The sequence below is a fragment of the Musca domestica genome, unplaced genomic scaffold (assembly GCF_030504385.1).
Source record: "Musca domestica strain aabys unplaced genomic scaffold, Musca_domestica.polishedcontigs.V.1.1 44, whole genome shotgun sequence".
Taxonomy (NCBI): Eukaryota; Metazoa; Arthropoda; class Insecta; order Diptera; family Muscidae; genus Musca; species Musca domestica.
The window spans coordinates 5,425,917-5,448,302 of NW_026712334.1; the positions used below are offsets into that span (position 1 = coordinate 5,425,917).

The 22,386-nt window shown below is 35.7% G+C and overlaps 3 protein-coding genes across 4 annotated transcripts; 2 read left to right on the plus strand and 1 right to left on the minus strand.

Moving 5' to 3' along the window:
• The first annotated feature begins 3,539 nt into the window (after positions 1–3,539).
• Positions 3,540–5,155, plus strand: LOC101901527 (zinc finger protein DPF3). The gene is made up of 2 exons (XM_005183128.4): positions 3,540–4,266; positions 4,339–5,155. Exons 1-2 carry the CDS (start codon positions 3,962–3,964, stop codon positions 5,114–5,116), a joined length of 1,083 nt encoding a protein of 360 aa, XP_005183185.2. The 5' UTR covers positions 3,540–3,961; the 3' UTR covers positions 5,117–5,155.
• Positions 5,156–6,886: 1,731 nt separating this feature from the next.
• Positions 6,887–8,493, plus strand: LOC101901798 (probable dolichyl pyrophosphate Man9GlcNAc2 alpha-1,3-glucosyltransferase). The gene has a single exon (XM_005183130.4). It carries the CDS (start codon positions 6,942–6,944, stop codon positions 8,436–8,438), a length of 1,497 nt encoding a protein of 498 aa, XP_005183187.2. The 5' UTR covers positions 6,887–6,941; the 3' UTR covers positions 8,439–8,493.
• A 746-nt stretch (positions 8,494–9,239) lies between these two features.
• On the minus strand, positions 9,240–21,716 carry LOC101887336 (protein wings apart-like). 2 transcript variants are annotated; one of them, XM_005183131.4, is made up of 7 exons: positions 21,230–21,716; positions 19,398–20,643; positions 11,679–15,335; positions 11,447–11,619; positions 11,295–11,383; positions 11,034–11,224; positions 9,240–10,610 (listed from the first exon to the last, which is right to left on the minus strand). In XM_005183131.4, exons 2-7 carry the CDS (start codon positions 20,370–20,372, stop codon positions 10,377–10,379), a joined length of 5,319 nt encoding a protein of 1,772 aa, XP_005183188.2. In that variant the 5' UTR covers positions 20,373–20,643; positions 21,230–21,716; the 3' UTR covers positions 9,240–10,376. The 2 variants fall into 2 exon arrangements, with proteins under 2 accessions (XP_005183188.2, XP_058983349.1); XM_059127366.1 differs by lacking the exons at positions 19,398–20,643; positions 21,230–21,716 and adding an exon at positions 15,438–15,559.
• Positions 21,717–22,386: the final 670 nt, after the last annotated feature.

The following is a 22,386-nucleotide window of genomic DNA, read 5'->3' on the forward strand; positions in this document are numbered from 1 at the left end:
AAAAATCAATTGAAAACTCATTTGAAATGGTGTATTTCTATTGCACTTACATTCGGATCGTCATAGAGAAACATACCTTAAGAGTTATTAGAATTGAACAAGGTTTTCTAAGAAATATTATTGGCGATAAAAAAATAAAAAAAATATATATTGGCAATGACAAAATTATTTATAATATTAACAAGTATTGCCTATTTTACAATATGTTGCAAAACTCAATAGAAAACATACAAATATTGGTTTGAATACTTTAATTAGATAGACTATTAATTGAAATATTTTATTTTTTTTCCTCCACGTTAAGATTAATTAAATATTTCAAATCCCATAACATTATTTAGATATTTGAATTTATTGAAAACTTGTGTTGATTTTAAAAACTCCCTATAATTCCATTCCCATTTCCAATCGTTCCATACATATTTTTAAAAATTTGTCTTACGCATGGCGTGTTTTATATATATTTTAATTTATTAGTATAAAAAGACACTGTGTTTGTTATTAACTTTAATAATTTTGTTTTTATTTTTCTTTATCAAATAAAATGATTATAAAAATCCAAGATTTATAAAGCTCTTCTTTAAGTCATTGCTACATATGCGTGTACTTATTACATATATTTTATTTAATAAAACAATTAATCCACAAAATAAATATACTAATTTACAATTTGTTTTCTGTTCCATTTTTTTGAAAAAAAAACTAATATTTTTTGTGGTATAAATATTTTAGATAAAATAAGTTATAAACAAATAAATAAGGAAAAACTATATATACGAAAGAAAACAAGTGAATTGTAGTTATATAAAGAGAAACAAATAACAGAAAATATATATACACATATATATATAAAGAAATAATTATATATATTAAATATCGTATTATACATCAGGCAAAAATAAAAATGAACATAACTCGTATTTGTTTTAATTGGGACCCTAGAAATTGTTGTATGGTGTAAGGCAAAAAAAAAAAAGTAATAAAACGTATCAAATATCTCCTCCCGCCGATGGGTAACGCCTCAGATTATTTTGGGTAATGACAATGTGAAAACAACTAGATGAGTCGAGAGGTGAATACTTGCATTGTTTGGTCATGGCGTTGGGTCCTTTAGTTTGGGACACATGGTGCATTAGAACCATAGGATTTGAAACCTTATCGGCCTACAGCCATTTAGAAATTACACTCTTTTGATGTCAACCATCTTTGTTCCAGGTTGTAGTTAGTTTTTTTTTTTTTTTGTATGTACATATTCTTTGAATAACTTTAAGAAATTTCAAATTCTGTCTACATATTTATATATGGGGAGAATAAATGGTAAAATCCTACTAGAGAAATGTGTTATTTTTATACCCTCCACTATAGTGTGGAGGGCATATAAAATGCTCGAAATATACATTTTAGACACCACACAATATATACATTCTTGATCATCATAAAATTCTATGTCGATTTAGGGATGTCTGCCCATCTGTCTGTCATTCTGTGGAAATCATTTTAGCGGAATGAAGTAGGTTGATAAAATTTTACTCAGATGTGTTTTAGGCCTGCAGGACTTTTGGTATTGGCTATATAGGTCCACAACTTAGTATAGTCTCCATATAAAGGGTTTTTTGCGTGTTTTAGTCAAAATTGCAAACCGAATTTTATGTAAATTGGGAATATGTGTTCCCAATATGTGGGAAACATCCTTGCAGATAACTGTGCATATAGTTTTGGTACAGAGCCCATATAATTGTACCTCCAGATTTTCGGTATTTTGATGATTCGTGTCACAGTCTTCACCGGTTTTTTTAATTTGAAATTCGTAATGGGTATTACCTCCTATTACTGAAAATTTCCTGAAAAAAGTGTCCTCGCTTTCCTATAGCCCGCACATAAAGGTTCCTCCCAATATTTGGTATTTCGATGGTTTCAGCTACATTTTTTAACAGAATTATCTCAATGTTGATGTTTGGAGTTCGTAATAGACTCAACTTTCCCTGGTAAATAATTTTTTGAAGAGTCCACTGTTTCGTCCTCCAGATATTCGGAATTTTGCTTATTTGTATCACGCTTTTCACGGGAATTGTTTCAAATTTGTGGAACAACTCTACTTTAGTAAAAACTCTTCAATTTTTTCGAATTTTTTTTCCAGAGTTATGTATTTATTATCCTGATTCCGAGAAACTTTTTTTTTAGGGCGCTGACCCGGGACCCCAGATTTTTGACCCGAAAGTCCGGGTTCAAGACCCGGGTATCAGAAAAGGTAAAAGCACAATTTTTGATTTGGCATCAGTTTGGTTGACCCCCATAATGAGCCGTTTTTCGACATTTTGTGTATTTTATAAAATATCCGAGTCCAAAATATCGATAATCGACTGTAGCTTCCAAACCCTATCATGTGACCACTTATTGGATAGGTATGTTCATAAGTTTTCCAACAACAACAACATTTTTTTCATCTTTCCCTTTTTTGTCTAACAATCTGGCAACATGAAATTGCCAAGGGTGAAATTTAATTTTTAACTAGTTCCGCGCTCTTTTAGTGAATGTACTCAGTTTTCCCTATGTCTCATTCGTAAACAACAGAGATCCCTCGGAGATTTTGATTTCTGTTTATTTTTAATCAAGTATTCCTTTTTGGTATTTATATTCGTTTCGTTGGGGACGACTTTCATTTTTGTTTCCCACGCTCGCAACTAACAACTGCAACTGCAGATAAAAATATTGGGTTGTGCAAAAACTTACTTATTTCAAATTTTTTGTGTTAATCAAAATATTGGGGAGGTACCAGAAGGAATAGACCAACATATCCAATATTTACATTAGATCTATGGTTCATAGAAAAATGTATATACATGAAGTTTGAACAAAATCTATAACTTGTTTGGCATGTTATGAGAGTTATAATTATTCATTATGTTGTTCATTTTCGCGCCTGAACAAGCATTGGTACATATATTAGAACTTGTCAAGCTTGGTCAAAATCGGATGAGTTATTCTCTATGAACACTCCGACCTTTTGTGGGGGAGTTACCACAAAGAGTGGATAGATATTGCTCATCTCCGAACTCGATTTATATTTGATAATAATCATGGTAGAAATATTTTTCTACCATGATAATTATATTTGTGTACCAAGTTTGGAAGGAATCCCATACCCCTTTTGAAAGTATCGTAGGCACCAGCCAGATACTCCCTTCGAGGGTTATCGTGGCTACCAGCCAGACAGACGGATGAACAGACAACGCTAGTTTGGCTCCAAATTCCCTGCAACGGATTTCGTCCTATTCTAAAGCCGATATTTCGATGCGGCACATTTTGCTCGTATCAAATGATATGTAACCTCTGTAGTCAATTGACTGAGGGTATAATTAAATGTAATAAACTAAGTATGTATTTAAACAGAAATATACCAAAAATTAAAAAATATATATTTGGTGTTATTTTCAAAAGTACTAATTTATTTCGCAGTTTCTTGTTCATGCTTTTTCAAAGTGTATACTACCAAATTATGTATCCCTGTTATAGATAAGAACATTTGCTATGGTTGGCAACACTAATTAACAAAAAAACTGACATTACTAAGAAGTTTTTTTTCCATTGGAGCAAATATTACCAAAAAGAGAATATTAGTTAAATACTTTTTATCTGAATCTGCAACAGATTCAAAAAGATTATGTTTTAGTACTACTACGTAGGATAGCAAGACATACCCAAACAGCAGCCAATCCAGAAAATATAGACAGATATCTTGTGAGCAGAAAAAAGGGGAAAAGTGTGTGACACAAGAATGTGAAAACGACCAATAGAGATAAGGAAAATAATAATGGCCACATAAATAACATTATAAGTGGTTGGTTAGTGGATAGATTCCAAACGAGGAGGACGGTTTTTTTTTACTTTCAATAAGAACTGAAGCGACTTTGAAACGAGAAACATCTGATCGATAAAAGTAAGTTTCATCACTGGTGCAATCATGTCTTCGGCCGTGGACATACAAATAGTTTCGGCTCCGAATTTAGCTAAGATAGAGAGTTATCTTAAAGATGCCTCCTATCGAGAAACCATCGAATATAGTGCAAATTTCAACACACGTTTATGTATTGAACGACGACTGCGTTTGCCGTTTCTGGACCCCCAGACTGGAGTGGCACAAAATCATTCACATTTGTTTGTGGACAAAAGGCAACGCATGCCGGGATTTAGAGAGGGTCAGCTCTATACGTATCCAGCGGCTAGATGGCGTAAAAGTCGTAGACAATATTTGAACAAAATGTACAAGTGAGCGAGCTGGTTTTGATGTTCTCTCATATAATATGAGTTCCAATTGTGGATAAACCATTCTCTTTTCAGATTTCCAGACCGCCCTTTTCAGGCACTGCGTAAAGATCATGAAGCTTTGGTGGCCAGCACAGCAACATCGGGTAGTGGGGGTACAGCATCGCCCACAGTTACCTCGGTTGTCACAAATGATCCCGAATTTAATAGCTCTTTATTGGAGGAATCATCATCCCTAGGTGCTGCTGGTGGGGATACATCGGACAGTAAGGATAGTCAACAGCAAGTGGCACAGCAACTCAAGGAGGACCTGCCTAAAGAGTGGTTTTATGATGAGATGGATATGCATGATAATGACTCGTTAGAGGAGCCTAAATCACCTGCCGATGATGAATACGATTATGATCCTCGTTACGGGACAAAGAAGCGAAGAAAGCGTAAGCCGGGTAAAAAACCTTCCCTTACACCGGGTGAAAGTCCTGGTCCTGGTCGACGACGAGGCGGTGCCGGTCGTGGACGGTCTGTGGCAGCCGCAGCAGCTGCTGCAGCATCCCTTGGTGATAGCTCAATGTCAGGTTTAGACTCGGTCGACGGCATGAGTGCCACTGACACAGCGACGACAGCAGCCAGTCCTGCAACTCCGGCGCCCGGAAGACGTCCCCGCGGTACCGGTACTCGTGGTAGGCGTCGTACTAAAAACCAAAATGCAAATAACGGTTTACTTAGTTCGGGACATAATGCTGAACCTCCGTCTTTTGAGTCTGTGGCTGCAGCTGTGGGCGTTTTAGGTGATTTGCCAGCCGTTGTGGATGAGCACAATGCAGATTTACGCAATTATCGGAAATATTTGTAAGTGTTTTCATCCGACCTCTTTCGCGATTTCTTTTTTTTTTAATAAATATATGTTTTTGTTAGAAATAAAACAATGATAGTTACATAGTATGTAACATTTTAAGTCTCTCTCCCTAAATGGAAATTATTTATATTTTCCTGCATACATTACGAACGTTCGTACACATTCAAATAAATAAACAAATTTTCCTATGAAAAAATACCAAACCTAACCAAAACCAAACCAAAATGACCACCATTCTAAAAGAAGAATAAACCTACATGATCAAATCCTATTGTATCGTTGTAAAATGTTGATTAGATTCAATAATTTGTTTCGTTTTTATTCCACTATACCTACTGTATTCCCGCCAATACATTGTACACTATTCTGCACTCCATAGTTGAATTTTGTTTAAATTTCAAATCATGTTTTTTTATTTTTTGCTAGATATTTTAACACATATATGAATATATTCAAGGAACGAAAAGGTTTCATTCGAAATATGTTATTGTTCGTTTTTTACTTTTTTTTAATTTTATTATTATTATTATTGTTTTTACTGGGTTTTGCAAATACATATGTTATGGAATATACAAATATTTTTCTTTAATTTATATACAAACGTATATCACTAATAGTATGGATAAGTATACATTTTTAAAGTCTCAAAATGAAACATTATATACGTTACTTAAATTTAACTAATATTGAAAAAATATTAGGTGAACACGAAATTAAGAAATTTTTAAAATAAATCATATCTATGTATATTTTAATCAAAAAGTTTTTATTTCTATTGGTGTTGGTCGTTCTGGCCGCGGGTAGTAAAATTAACACGCATGGAACTATTCTTTTTGATTATTTTGTGTTTATCTATATAAAAACGAGAAGATTTAGGGTCGCATGCATGGTCTGAACAGGGACTATTTGTGCTGATAAAAAGATCTGCCGTTTGTGCCGTCTATTTGACGACATGTACACAAATGTTGACGGATTTTGTTACGAATCGGTATTCTAAGAGTGCACATTTCATCTTAATCAAAATATTGGGGAGGTACCAGAAGGAATAGACCAACATATCCAATATTTACATTAGATCTATGGTTCATAGAATAATGTATATACATGAAGTTTGAACAAAATCTATAACTTGTTTGGCATGTTATGAGAGTTATAATTATTCATTATGTTGTTCATTTGTCAAGCTTGGGCAAAATCGGATGAGTTATTCTCTATGAACACTCCGACCTTTTGTGGGGGACTTACCACAAAGAGTGGATAGATATTGCTCATCTCCGAACTCGATTTATATTTGATAATAATCATCGTATAAATATTTTTCTACCATGATAATTATATTTGTGTACCAAGTTTGGAAGGAATCGCATACCCCTTTTGAAAGTATCGTAGGCACCAGCCAGATACTCCCTTCGAGGGTTATCGTGGCTACCAGCCAGACAGACGGATGAACGGACAACGCTAGATTGGGTCCAAATGCCCTGCAACGGATTTCGTCCTATTCTAAAGCCGTTATTTCGATGCGGCACATTTTGCTCGTATCATATGATATGTATCCTCTGTAGTCAATTGACTGAGGGTATAATTAAATGTAATTAACTAAGTATGTATTTAAACAGAAATATACCAAAAATTAAAAAATATATATATTTGGTGTTATTTTAAAAAGTACTAATTTATTTCGCAGTTTCTTGTTCATGCTTTTTCAAAGTGTATACTACCAAATTATGTATCCCTGCTATAGATAAGAATATTTCCTATGGTTGGCAACACTAATTAACAAAAAAACTGACATTACTAAGAAGTTTTTTTTTCCATTGGAGCAATGCGTGTCAATCCAGATAATATAGAAATTCTGGTTGTAACATGTTTGGGAATAGCATTACGTGGAATCACATCACTAGGATCCTATTCTGGTGCATCCACCCCACCCATGTTTGGAGATTATGAGGCCCAAAGACACTGGCAAGAAATAACGCTAAATCTACCGGCAAAAGAATGGTACACAAATACATCGGATAATGATCTACTATATTGGGGTTTGGATTATCCTCCTTTGACGGCCTATCACAGCCTCATATTGGGAAAGGTGGCATCGAAATATTTGAATAGCAGCTATGTGGAGTTGTACAAGTCACGTGGATATGAATCGGAAGGGCATAAGACGTTTATGCGTCACACTGTGCTGTGGGCCGATATATTTCTTTACATTCCAGCATGTATAATTTTGGTCAAAGCAATGGATACATTTCTTGCTAATAAGAAGCAACGATTGTGTCTTTTGGCAGTGCTGATTTCTTATCCCGGCTTGATACTTATCGACAATGGCCATTTCCAGTACAATAACATTTCATTGGGTTTGATGTTGGTGGCTATTGCAGCAGTGCTACAAGATGCATATGTCTGGGCAGCATTCTTTTTTTCCTTGGCCTTGAACTACAAACAAATGGAGCTCTATCACGCTTTGCCATTCTTCGTTATGCTGTTACGAGTATCCTTGAATGGAAACACATTTGCACATAAAATGGTTACTCTATTTAAGATTGCTACGATGACATTGGCCACGTTTGCCATGTTATGGTTACCTTGGTTGAAATCTAAAGATTTAGTTATGACTGTAATACATCGACTATTTCCATTCAATAGAGGAGTATTTGAAGACAAAGTAGCAAACATATGGTGTTCCCTTAATGTTGTTTACAAATTTAAGGAAAACGTTACCAACCCAGAAATGGCCTTAATATGCCTGACAACCACTTTACTGGCCATACTACCATTAAATGCACATGTCTTTTATAAGGGACAGAAAAATACATTCGTCTTTAGTCTTTTCAATACAGCCATCGGATTTTTTTTATTCTCATTTCAAGTTCATGAAAAGTCCATTCTTTTGGCTGCACTGCCTGCAATATGCCTATTGCCGCATATGCCATTTTGTGCTGTAAGTTTTTTGAAGATTTCCGTACTAAGTATGCTGCCATTATTCATTAAGGATAAACTGTGTGTAGCATATTTTGCAATGATCATTGGTTTTACAGTTGGCCTAAGAAATTTGCTGAAAATTGATTATAGCAAAAATGTTAAAATTCAAAAAATATTAGATGTGTTAATGGTCGTTTTGGACATATTTATAATTATAATATCATTGACCGCAATATTTGTGCCCAGCCCAGCTAGTCTACCACACATCTGGCCTCTTTTCATTTCCGTGTTATGTTGTGGCGGCTTTTTATTGTTACTGCTAGTATCTGTTATTTATCAATTTGGCTATGAAAAATCATTATATAAAATATTTTATAAAATTATACCAAACATAAGTTAATGGAGCCTGTGTAAAATATTAGAAAAATAAATGATAACAGAATAATTGAAAAAAAGATTATTGATTATAATTAGTAAAATACTCTAACATTGAAAATCTATCTTTTGGGGACATTTTGCAGAAAATTGATCAGACTCAAAGTTGTTCGAAGACAACTTTTTCTATATAAAAGTTATTCTACGTCAACTTTTTCTATAAAAAAAGTTGTTCTATGTCAATTTTTTTTTTATAAAAAAAAGTTGTTTTAAGTCAACTTTTTCTATAAAAAAGTTCGATGTCAATTTTTTTCATAAAAAGATCGATGACAACTTTTTTTTTGTAGGAAAGTTGTTTGATGGGAGCTTTTTATATAAAAAGGTTGTTCTTTCTATAGAAAAGTTGATCGAGGACAACTTTTTTATAGAAAAGCTGTTCGATGATAACCTATAGAAAAGCTTTTGAAAAAACGTTCCCCATTCACAAACGCCTTTTTCTTTGAAAAATTAACATACATTTTTCCAAAAAATTCTGCAATAAAGAAATGGTCAGCACTCTCCCGCCCTCCAAAACCAATTCGAGTTTTATTATATTTATACGTTTATTTAAACAACGCTTTCTCTTTATTAAGTTAATATAATTTTTATATTATTTATAATAGATATAATTATAATAGCTGTTTTTTAGACAAAAATAAACAAAATTTAGAAGAAATCAAAACATTCCATTTTTTATAATTATACACATATACACAATTTATTTAATTCTTATTTTTGTTATTTTTTTTTTATTTTTATATAAATATATAGATTTGCTCCCAAAATGTTTTGAATTTTTTCCATAATTTTATTGTGTATTTTGTCTTTTTTTCTATAATAATTTAGAAATTTGTTACAGTTTCTTGAAGAATTTTGTTTTAATATCTCAAAAATATATATAAAGATCTATAATTAATTTGTTTTTAAATCCGACATTAATGAAGATCAATGCTAATGCTTTTTGTTGTGGTTGTTACTTTATATTACTTAATTGATTATTTGATTTTTTATATAACTTAAGTGCGTAAAAAGAAAGGAAATATATTATATTAGCTTTTAATAGTAATTATTATTAATAATTTATTAAGAAAAAAAGATTGCATAGCAAACCCAAAGTAGTTATATATATTTTTTTTTTTTTTTGCTTTTTTAATTTTGGTTTTGTAATGAAAAATTATATTTATATGGATGGATGTGTTGCTGAATAATAATCAAAACAAATAGTAGTTGTTCAAAATAAGAAAATAAATGAAGTGAGATGGGGAGTTTTTGTTTACGTAAAAACTATGTTTTTTCTTTTGGTTTTTTATTAACTACTCATTTCATACAAATATGTATAGCATTGTTTTTATATATAAAATATATTTACAAAGTTTTGACATACTCACTAATCTATGATAAATATGAGAAAAAAATACGAACGAACAAATATGTATTTTACTACTATTTCTATTTTATATAAATTTGTGCTTATTAAACAATGTATTTGGAAAACAAAACATAACACACACACAAACAAAGAATAGTAAGTGAATGAAAGATAATACAGTTGATGGGAATATGCCAATAAAATAAGTATTACTTATATTCCTGCTCGTTTAAAAAGTAAAACAATTAAATGTACTTAGTTTTTGTATAATTTATACAAGTGATGTGTGATTTTGTAAAAGAGTGAAAGGTGGTATAATCTTATTTTAAATCTAATAAAAGCAGTTAGAATCAAGTTTCACGTTATGTTTTGCAGCTTTTGCATGTTGCATTGTGTGTGTGTTGGTGTGAGAGCGGGTATCTTAAACCGATTTTAAACAAAGAAAATTAAAAATATATAAATTTATAAAAAACATAATTGTTACAAACAAAAGAATGTTTAATTTAATTATGTTTCTGGTGAAGATGTTTTTCCTAAGTTTTGTAATGGTTATTCTTATCTCTGACTATACGTCTTATAAACACGTTGTGTTGACGTTGTAGTCGCTGATGAACAATTCGCCGATGTATTTGCGTGTTCATAGTCCTGATCATGATGATGGTGGTGCGTTTCCAAATTTAGCGGCACCCCATCCTCCTGATTCATTTCTTGCATAATATAATCTCGTTTTTTAAAGTATTCCAATAGTTTGTGGGTAGATTTTATGTGGGCAACAATCGATGCTTCGGCCTGAAATAAAAAGAAAAGGATTTTATTACATGAATATGAAAATCAAGAGGATTGTTAAAGTTGTATTATTTTAAATGGGTGCTGTGTATAGAAGAAGGACCAATGAAAGTTTTTATGTTGACTGCAAGATTACTATTACATCGTCTATTTGAAAAGTGTTTTTAGAGAACTCGGTCTATAAACGACCATTTTAAACACGTTCGGTATCTGAAGTTATTTTTGCAATCCTCTACTGTAGAGCAATGGTTGTTTTCTGTACAGAAGAGTTTTAGAAAACATTTTTTTTGGTTATTTTGATATGTGTTCTGTGTATAGAATTGAGTTTAATAATTCATCTATTGTGCCGACAGTTAGGAATTAAGAAAAAATAAAAGTTCTCTATAATAAGAAGGTTGTATTTAAATATAAACATTGTTTACTTACACTGGCTGTTAGATTCATGAAATTGTAATATTTCTCCAATACACCGATGATCTCTTTGAAACCATTACCATGAACATGTGAACGTACAATAGCCTCATATTCTTCATTATCGGTAATGAGATGGCCAATCAATATTGCTGTATAGGTACCTTTGAGGGAATGTTCCATATGGTGGCCGGCTTTTTGCAGTACTAAAAATAAATATATACATCAGCATTAAAATGGAGCCATGTGCACAATTCAAATTAGGTTATGACTTACAATTATTTACAGTCTCATCAACTTCCTCCTGTTTCTTTTTATTCTTATCCTGTTTATCCAGGAAGGCATCTGTATTCTTTTCAACCAATCTAAAAAGAGAAAGCAACATGTGTATTTCATCCAAACTTTGATTAACAAACTAAAAGTCTTACCTTGCCAGTTCTTCACATTTATAGAAATAAGCCATTACCGCCGATATTGCCGATTCCCTATGTTGCATTAGATCATGATGTCCCAGACCAAAGTCAGATGGCGCATAAGCTTTCATGACACGATCCCGATTCTCCTGGGTATGCATTGTTAGATTGTTGAGCAATGAAAGAGACTACAAAAATCAATAGTAAATTACTTAAATCTCAATAACACAGAAAAATCCATCCTTACCAATATGCTCAGTTCAAAGACACAACGTTCAGGAATGTAGTTTGGTGCTTTTAACAGTAGATGGAAACTTGTATCGATTACATCGGGTTTTCGTCCCACCAATTCAGCTCCCATTGTGCTTGTCGGACTAAATGAATGCGTCAGACTGATTAGCACCTTCATTAACGGTATCAATAATTCACGTATAACGATGCCAGGATTGTCACGTGAGGTAAATTCAGAGGTGGGATACATGATTAGCTCACGATTGCACAGCGAATAAAGAGAACAGAGAGTGGTGGCCGCCGACCCATTATTGTAGGTGAGAATGTATTTTTGGTTCTCCTCATTTAGTTGAGTAACATTCTCCAAGACGCGTAAACACCGTTCTACGGTTTGCATATTGTCCAGAAGCGGCCGTGTCCAATTGATACCAGTTTCACTATACACATTATCGATAACAGGACGACAGCAATCATTTATTGTCTTTATGATGTGTTCTAAGCCGCCCAACTCCCGCAACTCCTCCTTGAACCATTCACCTGCCCGTTTAGATGTAAGTGACAGCAATGTTTCCATGGCTAATGTTCCAACGGTTATCGAATCGACATTTAGATGGGTGCCTTTGCCCTGGCCCTTGAGTTCTTCACACAGCTCTCGTACTCGCTGTTTGTTACGCTCGTAGTTGGCATGATCAGCTGGCGCTGCTACAGTTTGTTCCGATTCCAATAGCAACATCATCAATTCCAGCGAGTCTCTGTCCAAATCCATATTCAAACCTTCTTGCGACAATATATACATAATTGCCGTGGTGCATAGACCAAGTGAGAGATCACGACTGGCATCGGATAAGGCCTTGAAGAACTTGGTGACCACACCATGAGCTCTTACGTGCATACGAAAAGCAGGAACCATACATTTTGTGGCCAGTTGCAAGGCCGACAGGCACCGAGTAGATAGGGGATTGTGCGGTTGCAAGGCATCCAAAATGTACTCAACATCATCGTCCATTTCCTGATATTCACCGATTTCTTGGATTTGGTGGGCGGTCTTAACATTGCGTACCACAGTATAGTATTCTTTTGCTTTGCGATCAATTTTCACAGATGTTATGGTGTCGGTACTGGGGTCATCCATGCCAGTGTTCAAAGTTGTGATTGCTTGAGGGTTGGGTTTGATGACTCTAGTCATTTTTATTGGAGGTACAGGGCTGCTGCGTGTTTCATCGCTGTTAAAGTCATTGAATATGGCTTCGACTGTGGCATTGGTATTCTTCACTTCTGGTGGTTTGCTGGCGGTTGGAGTTGTGGCATTCTCTTCGCTATTTGCATCTCCATTGGCCGATGCTTCCCATCGATGTTTATACAAGTGACGCTTGCCAACCTGCTCAGTTTGCTCCGAGGGAACTCGACTCTTAAATATGCTGCCCTTCTTCTTCGATATTACCAATTTAACCGGTTCCACCTGTTGAGGATTGCTGTTGTTGACACTGGCGGACGATGCATCGGTCTGTTTTACAACCACAGTGTTGTTGACTTGAGTATCTAGGGTAAGGGTTCGCTTGAACTTGTCCTTTATTTTGTAATCTCTTAGTGGAGGTGATAATGACGGCTGATCGCCACCACCTAAACTGCTTGGCGGCCGCGGTAAGGAACACGAATCCAGGGAATTATTATCCTGTATATCCAATGAGGGTGTGAGACGATTTTCATTGAAAGGCTGTATAGGTGCAATTTGCGTGTCGATGTTGTCCGTTGTTGGCAAATCTAGGTTAAGTTGTTTAGCGGGCGGGGGTTGTGTATATTCTTCATTGTCCTCCTGTGATGACGGCTGCAGAACTTGGGTTGTTTGTTGGTTTTTCCGTTTGCGGCCATAGCTCTTTTGTGTAACTGGAGGATTGACGACTGAAGTCGTTGTCGGTGTGGCACTTTCACAAGGTGAAAGCTTATGATTTGCCACCGATTCTTGGTGATTGTTCGCTTTTGCCGTTAGGTTTATCGCAATTTTATTAATGTTGTTGTTATTGAGATTGTTGTTGTTGTTATTTGCATTACGACTGGCCCGGCCTCGTCTCGTTGTTACCACCGGCGCTAATACAGGATTATTTTCCTCTTCCGATTTATTGGGAGATGATTCTTCCATAATTGCTGGGGTTGTTTGTTGTGCTGCTGGACTCGTGTCATCTATAAGCATGGGTTCGTCTACCACCTTTTTGCCTCTTCGAGTCGCCCGTTTATTGGTTGCCGGGGTTTCGTCAGCTACTAAGGCGGAAGGTTGCAACACAGCGGCTGGTTTGCGTCCTCGCGTTCTTGGCGTTTGTGCTGGAGGAGTATCAATATCTTCAGGTGGTTCAGCATAGTTAGCTTTCGGCCTTCCTCTCGTTCGTTTTGCGGTTGTTGCAACAGCGGGAGTAGCAACCGACGCATCGCCATCGGCCACTTCTGTATCGGCTGGTATGTTTTCATTCGCCTCTTGTTCTAAGCCATTTTCTTTGACCAAATGTTGGGAGGGCGGCTGCGGCTGTGTTTCTTGCATTGCCACATCCATTGCCGCTGTGGTTTCGTCACCTCTTAAAACCGCTAGAATATCTTCCTGTAATGGTTCGGCTTCAACAAATGTGGCAGATGTCCTTTGTTGCTGACTACTCTCACCATCCATCATCATGGATTCCAGTCTTAGCTCAATATCAGATGGTGGTGCTACCAGCGAAGAATGCTGGCTTGTTTCAAGGTCACTTGTTATCACACTAGAGCCTCTGCTATGCAGTACGCAACTTTCTTCAGGAGGTGGTTGGATATCTAGCGGCGTGCTATTACCCTTTGATGATATACTACCCAGGACCGAGGATTGCGAATCGAAGTCTCGCTCGGATAAGGCTCCAGGAGATACAATAGTTCTAGCATTCGAATTTGATGGTGCAGCTGCGGGTAACAGGGGAGTAGGCGGGTGATGCGTCGTCGGCGTCGTATGTAATTGCTGATGTTCGTGTATGCTGGCGGGATGTGGTGAAGGTATTTTAAATTCATTCGTTGAGCAACCCTGTTGTGGCGCTAACTGTTCTACGGCCGAGTGCTTGAGATGTTTACGTTTCTTTTTCTTTGTTTTACCCTCCTTTCCAGAACGTCCTGCATTGCCTGAAGATTCGAGGAGTTCCTTCTTTGCTTTGGCCTTAGCTGCAGCGGCTGCAGCGGCTGCTAGAGCATTCCGTATGACATCTGTTTTGATGATTAATTTCAAGCGTTCCTTTGGTGGTTTATCTGGTGAAATTTTTACAGTACAATAGTTGATTTCCGGCGGCTCTGGTTCTGGCTCGGGTTCATCCTCTTCCTCCTCCTCCTCTTCTTCACCCTCTTCTTCTTCGCTTTCCTCTTCCTCCTCCTGTTCTTCGAGATGTGTACCAAGCCCACTAGCACTTAAATGATGGTGATGTGAAGGCGATGGAGGTGGTTTTAAAGGCTTTACTATGATCTTCGGTGTTGTTACTATGGCGGCGGGTGTAATGGAATCTTCAACGGAGGCTTGACGAGATGATTTTCCTATTGACAACGATAATGATGTCTGCGGCGTTTCGGTGAGAAGCGTTGTTGCAGCAGATGTTGTTGGTTCTGATGGAGGCGTTGATGAGGAAGCATTCGGTTGTTGTTCTTCACTATCTGTACTGACTAAGCGTGAGGTACCCTGTAATAAAATAAAAAAACACAATCTCATTAATTCATTTTCATCTCATTCAAAAAAAGGTAATTGAATACATAAAAAATATATTTTAATTAGTTGATATACCTGAAATCTCACAAAAAAAAACAAATACCGCTTTACCCAACGAACGTTCATTTACAAATGAGAAAACAAAAGCCACTTGAGAAAAGAAAAATAGTGAAAGCAAACAATAAGATTACAAGCAACCAGAGTGTGGCCAATGTGTTTATGATTGCAGTGAAGCAAACGACAAATACTGATCAGTGTAGCCAGATCATCGGTTGTAAAAAAGGCGCGTAAACATTTTCTCAGCCATCCCATATGAAGAAAGTAGGTTACTTCGTAAGAGAGAGAGAGAGAGAGAGTTGGGGAGGTAGTTAATACTTCTCTACAGCTGACATGTTATCATCAAAAGAGAAAAATGGAGAAAGAGTGTTTATAACAAACATGTGAGTGTGTGTCTGTTTGTAACTCTTGTAAATTCAATGCCGTTGTTGTTGCTACTGTCTCATGCTCGGACATTGGGAGAGGGGCCAGAAGCAATTGTTGTTGATATTGACATTTAGACTACACATAGCTATTTTTTGTTGTGATCTTGAAAATGTATCTAGGAGATATTCCTTTATAAAGCCAATTCAGATAATAAGATACATTTTTAAGATGATTTAGTAAATAAAATGGAAAAGTTTTCCAATGGTTATACTCAGTAAAGTGAAGAGATAATACAGTTTACATTTTACTTCGAGTTAAAGAACTAGGAATTTGTGAATATGTTAATTAATAAAACAAACCTTATTGAAATTCAATAAAGATACAAGGAACATATATACCCATAACGCACCTATAATAAAAAGAGTGCAACACTTTTCTAAAATACTACCTATACTGAATTATCTTTTTCCCATAAATCCGTAGATAGTCGTACCTAAAGCCGTACCTAGTTTAGACGATTTTTTAAGTTAATGCATAAATTAAAGGTATGGTGTGGAGTGGCTATATTCTAATTTAGAATATACGGCAATGGCGTACAAACACACAACATTAACTGAAAACAACAATTTTTGTATTAGAATATGGGGGTAGATTAAACACTTTCTAATGTTCCAAAAGGGATGAACCACCAACAAATTGACAATAATTTTCTTTCCTGTGAAGTTGACAGTAATTTTACAGTTTTTGAAATGTAATAGTAGGGCCAAAACGTTTGTAGCGCCAGGAAATATTGGTACTACACCCACGATGTTATGTATCGGTCGTCGAGCTGAGTCCATGTTAATTTGTAATCCAGCTAAGGGTCACAGTTTTGGTACTATCCTCACAGAATTTTGGAGAATGGAGTTAGGGTCAGAATAGAAGCCTATTTTTGGGAGAGATGATCACAAAAGGGAATGAAATGGACTAAAACTGATTTTTCCTGATCATGCAGTCGTTCTATTGGTCGCAACAAATCGAAGTGTAATAGTGCTTGGCGTTAAGAGTTTGGGACAGATCTAAAGTCTACCATTTTTGACGGTAATAGGTTAACTTTAAGCGGGTAAAATAAACCATTGGTTTTGTGTGAAAACTTCCAAAATGTCCATTCAACCCCGAATATTTTTAATACTGAAAGACCCTTTCGACGACATCACTAGTAAATGGAAATGGCACAACTGTCATTAAAAAAAATACACCCATGAATCTAATTTTTTAAATGTTTTAAATCAAAATACTTATAAGCAAAAATCCTTGGGGTAACATTCGGCAGCATGTTCAAGCAAGTCTCAGCTAACTGCGATAAATTGTAATATTTTCTCAAGGCTCTGGGGCGCGGACATTGTTGACCTCTTATAAAGTGAAAGGTCGGTCTGTGATTAGCCATGCGGCTCCAGTGCGATCCCCGAATATCAGTCCAAGGCAATGTAAAAGTATTTAGACCTGCCAAAATGCCCCCCTTATAACATCAACAGGGTGCCTTTTCATAACTCCAGTCAATCATTTACAAATTCATAGGCTTTCATTTTAGTGCCGGCTTGGGTTTACCGTGAGAGTCATACTAACCATTATATGGTGGATAGATCTCCCCAATACAGATGTGCCAGGAAGGACCTGCATGATCTAGAGAGAGAGAGGTCCAACGATAAAAGAGAGAACCTCTAGGTCAGGAACCCTATCAGGGCAAACCACACCTACCCATCTGACTCCAGGGAATATTTGGCTACGATCGACCTCACTGATCAATTCCTCTCAAGGAGACAAAATAAATAAATACAAAACCGTAAAATACAACTCCTTTTCTGTAACAGCCGACGACGTTTGTCTCTGTCTAGGACAATGATAATCCGCCAATCACCCATACATTAGAGGCTCTACTTATCAAAATCGTCCTCTATTATTGATGTACTTGAGGTTTGTTCTGAAGATTCTATGCAGCCTTATCCTCGTGGTTTTCCCCTTTTTGCAGTGAACTGGAATCTGGAATCAAAGACCGCATTATGTGGGTTTGTTGCATTCCCATATCGGTCCGTTAATGTCACTATCCTTAATCGGCAGAAAAGCAAAGTTTTTTGATTCCTATTATGTTATCCTGAAAGGCATTATAAAATCGACAGGCTAAACATATTATTTCTGATCCAGATTCTCACAGTAAATAATAACTCCCGTCCAATTGTTCTTCATGCAACAGGTTTACTTCTTCGCTCGGTTCGTTGTTGTTTTAAATTGACTTGTGTAAAATTGTTTTGTTTAGAAATTATTTCCGTATATGTATTTTCATTTGTTGTGAGTTTCCATTTTCGAAATTCATCATTGAAGGTTGAAATTGGGCAATTAGGGTTTCTACTTGTTGAAACACAAAACATTCAGCGTTCTAATTGCTGTTAAAAGCCGTGTTATGGCTAACGAAAGTATGTTTAGTATAATTATGGAATATACAAACAATTATAGTTTTTTTTTTGTTTTATACTTTTTGTTCGAACCCATATAAGCTAAGGGCAACTAACCTATTAGAATTAAATCTTCACAAATTCCGTTAATTTTTGTTGAGATTCCAGTAGACAATTTTTACGGCGATACATAGCTGACTAGCGCATTTTCCTTAGAAATTTGGTCTGTTTTTCTTAGCTATGCGGAATGAATTTATCTGAAGGACCTTTTTGGCCATTCCACCCGCCCAGGTGGGCAAGAAATAATTCAAAGTTTCTATGTAAGGTGGGATATATCTAACAAAGAATACCGAATAAATAATAAATTGATGGCAGGTCGTTGAAGGAATCAAAAATTTATACGTATGTAATCCCTGGCATCATAAACAAATATGCCGTGAATAGAGTTGTTAAAATCCGCCCCTTACCTAGACAATCCAGTGAAGATTTTGTGCCACTAAGTTAAGTACCATATGTATTATTTATATTGTCCACAAATTATGCTCCATACTTTCAACTACGATGTCAAGACTACTCAACTTTCGCTGTACGAGAAAATACTACAAGATAGGAAACGTTTCTCCGAAGTGCAGGTCTACTATCTGTTACAAGAAGCGTTAATTTTGTTTGTCTATTTCTCATTTTCTATAACCACAAATTGATTTTCTAGCGCTGTCAGTTTATGTTTGATTTTCTAAAAATCTATCTAACTAGGCCGGTAAAAAAATTTTCGCAAATGGTTAATACCAATCCTTGTTATCAAAACAGATGGCCTTAGATGGAGAAGATGAATCGAGTGACATTGTATTTGTATCTCTGAGTTTTTAAATTAGAAGTGGGTTGCCAAAACATCAACTAATATGGGATTATTTCTTCAGTTCTAAAGTCCCAGACAACTCCTAGTAACATAGTTGCAATCACTATTTCAGGCTTAGGGGTGATGTCTCGACCAGATACTCCCTATTTGCATTGAACAATTTTTAATTTAAAAACCAAAAACGGTACTTCACCTCGCCAAGGGACTTATGACTAAAGTTCCTATGTATCTGATCCGCCAAATATCACTTATCATGCAATCTTCCAATTTTCCTCCGAAAATAAAAAATGTATTAAATTAAATCTTGAAAAAAAAAATACTACTTACTTTAGATATCCGCAAGACAATTGGAGGATGTTCGGGTGTTTTGGAAGCTGCACTATTTACAATGGTTTGTGTTTGATGTAGTATTGTACCATGCGTCTGTTGTTGCTGCTGCGATGGTACAGCGGGTGGCGGTAATACCGGTTCTGGTGTATCGCATGATGCATAAACATCATCGACTTTGTGAGCAGGCGTTGGCGGTGGTGTCTCTTGGACACTAATAACTTTATCTGCTTTCTTTTGTTTCGGTACTACAATATCTTTGATGGGAGTTGGCATACGATCATCGTAGTCATCTTCACAATAGTTGACAGCCTTGCGTGCACGTCCCAATATACGCGATGGTGGAGCTTCAGGTTTAAGTTCTTTTTCGGCTTTCTTCTTTTTTGTTGATTTTGGTTCGGGACGAGGTTTATCAACATCCGTGTGACCTTCATTGATACTATCGTCCAATGCACTGCCATCTGAGTTAGTGGTGGTCGTGCTTGATTTCTTAGATGATTTTTTGGGAGATTTCTTTTTCCGCTCTGCAGAATTAGTTTTAGGTATTTTCATTTTGATAGGCTCCCGTATGGGTGTGCCTAAGAAGGAGGGCATTGTACCACCTGTGGCGCTGGAATCACGTGTCGGCGAAGCAGGTGTGCGGGGAATTTGTTGGATAATTTGTGCTATAACTTCGGGCGGTGTAGTATTGCGTGATTTAAAGAATTTACGTGGCTTTGGAGGATCCGCGGATGATGATTGGTCATCATCTTTATGCGATGCTGGACTTTCTTGAGGACTGGCAGCGGCCACAGCAGCTGCGGCTGCTGCTACGGCTGCCGGCAATGCAGACATTGTATATGTTCTTGTCGAGGTGAAACCCATTTTACCCCACTTGCCCATGGTACCTAAGGAACGGGCTACGGTTGGACGATTTGTGCTCTCTTTGGAGGTTTCCAAAGGAACCACAATCTGTTTGCCGCCCCAGCGAGACATTTTGTAGCTTTATTATTTATATGCACTTGATGCTTTGTTTTTTTCTATTGCTTTGTTGAAATTTTAATTTACTTTGTACCCACCATTACTGGGAATGGAGGGGGATACTAGTTTTTATTGTTGTGTGTATGCCTTTCTTTTTTGTTGTTTTTATTACTGTTTGGTTAATATTTCCATCATGATGGTGGTTATTTTACAATTGGTCATGATTTATTTTGTCACATCGTTCACTCATACATTAATATGTATGCTATTTTTTGTTAAATAAATACTGCTTTGGTAAAAGAAACGAATATTTAATTTTGTTTCGAAGATAAAAACACGAAGAATCAAAACAATGCACTTTAAACGTCAATTTTGAGATGTTTCTTTCTCGTTTATGTCATCGCACACACATACAAACGGACAAATATGAAACCAAAGCAAGCAACCAACAACAACACTGCACGGCTAGTTATGAGACAAGAGGTAGGTTGAACGAGAGAGTGAGAACTTCGTCTTCGTATGGAATTGCAGAAAATGCAAATAATAACGAAAAACCAAGATATTTTTAAATTTGGTTTTAAAAAAGCATTGAGAACATTACTTTAAATAAATGATATCCACTATATTTTTGTAATTTTGCACTTGTTTTCTATTCAATTTTATTCGCTGACACAATTTTTTCAATTTTCTCTCTCTCTCATTTCATTCATAACTGAGATTTCTATTTCTTGTTGTTGTGTGTTTTTTTCAATTCTTCTCATCTTTCTTTCTTTCTTTTGCATGTACACGAAGAAGAAATACAGCTCTGCTTACACATTTCAGCTGAATGACGGATATGTTTGTATGTGCGTGTGTGGAGATCTGGTTCCCACTTTTACTTATTGGCGCAATTTTCCCTATTGCTTTCAATGACATATTCACTATTTCGACACTTCTTCTTTATGTATTTTTTAAAATTGTACAATATTTTCAACATATTGGATTGGCGCAACGGCCCCGCGTGGACCCTTGTTGCTCTCTAATACTATATATTCACAATAATATTTTGCTTTGGAACAATAGGAGCGAGCACTACGGCGACGACAACGTAAATATGTGCTGCCCGCTCTGCTTCTTCTACTTTTTTCTACTTCATGTACGTATTTTCACAATTAGGTTTTTCATTTGATCAAAATTTTCATTTGCATTTTTCATGGTGAATTTCTTGTTCCGCCACTGACTAATATGCCACTTAGCAAGGCAGCCTATCCGATTTTCGTTCTAAACACGTTTTTATTTGCAAAATTAGCTAAAACTTTATTAAAAATAGTTTTAAAATATTTTATACGAATTCACACAGCACGTATAATTGAAGCCATTTTATCATATATTTCTCGCTCTCTCTCAGAGATAGAGGGAGATAGCTATAGATTAGTACAGTAACAAAACGAAATACCAAAAACATTTGACAGGGTTGTATCTTTCTGTGTATCTTTCGATGCGAACTTCCCTTGAGGATTGTTGGTACATATTAATAATTGTGGAATAAATCATTGAAAAGGAATTAAGGCAGTCTCATTTCGTAAATTTAGTATGGTGGGCTATTTTCACCATAATCTAACTTCTTAATTTTATTTTAATTAAATTTATTTTATGTCTGAGATCGTTGCTGATTACGAATGACTGTTTTACATTAATAATAAAGGCAAGATTTCATATAATAAATATACATTGGAAATTTGGTGGATTTTCAATGAAAAAGCTATTATCATATGCCACGTTCAGGTGGTACTTGATTCTCTCTGTTTTCTGTAATTTACACCATAGTAGAAGAATAAAGTTATTCGCATTAACACAGATGCTGGGACAATGAAATGCCAAACTAATTTTGGAATTTTAAATTTTGAATGAACATTTTTTTCAAATTTGTAAAAATTGTTAAAAATGTATATTATAACAATCGCCGATTGGCGTCGTATAGGAAAACATATACAAATCTATTTTGAAAAAAATTGTCATATCGGTAATGGCACCATTTTTTAAAGTGGAA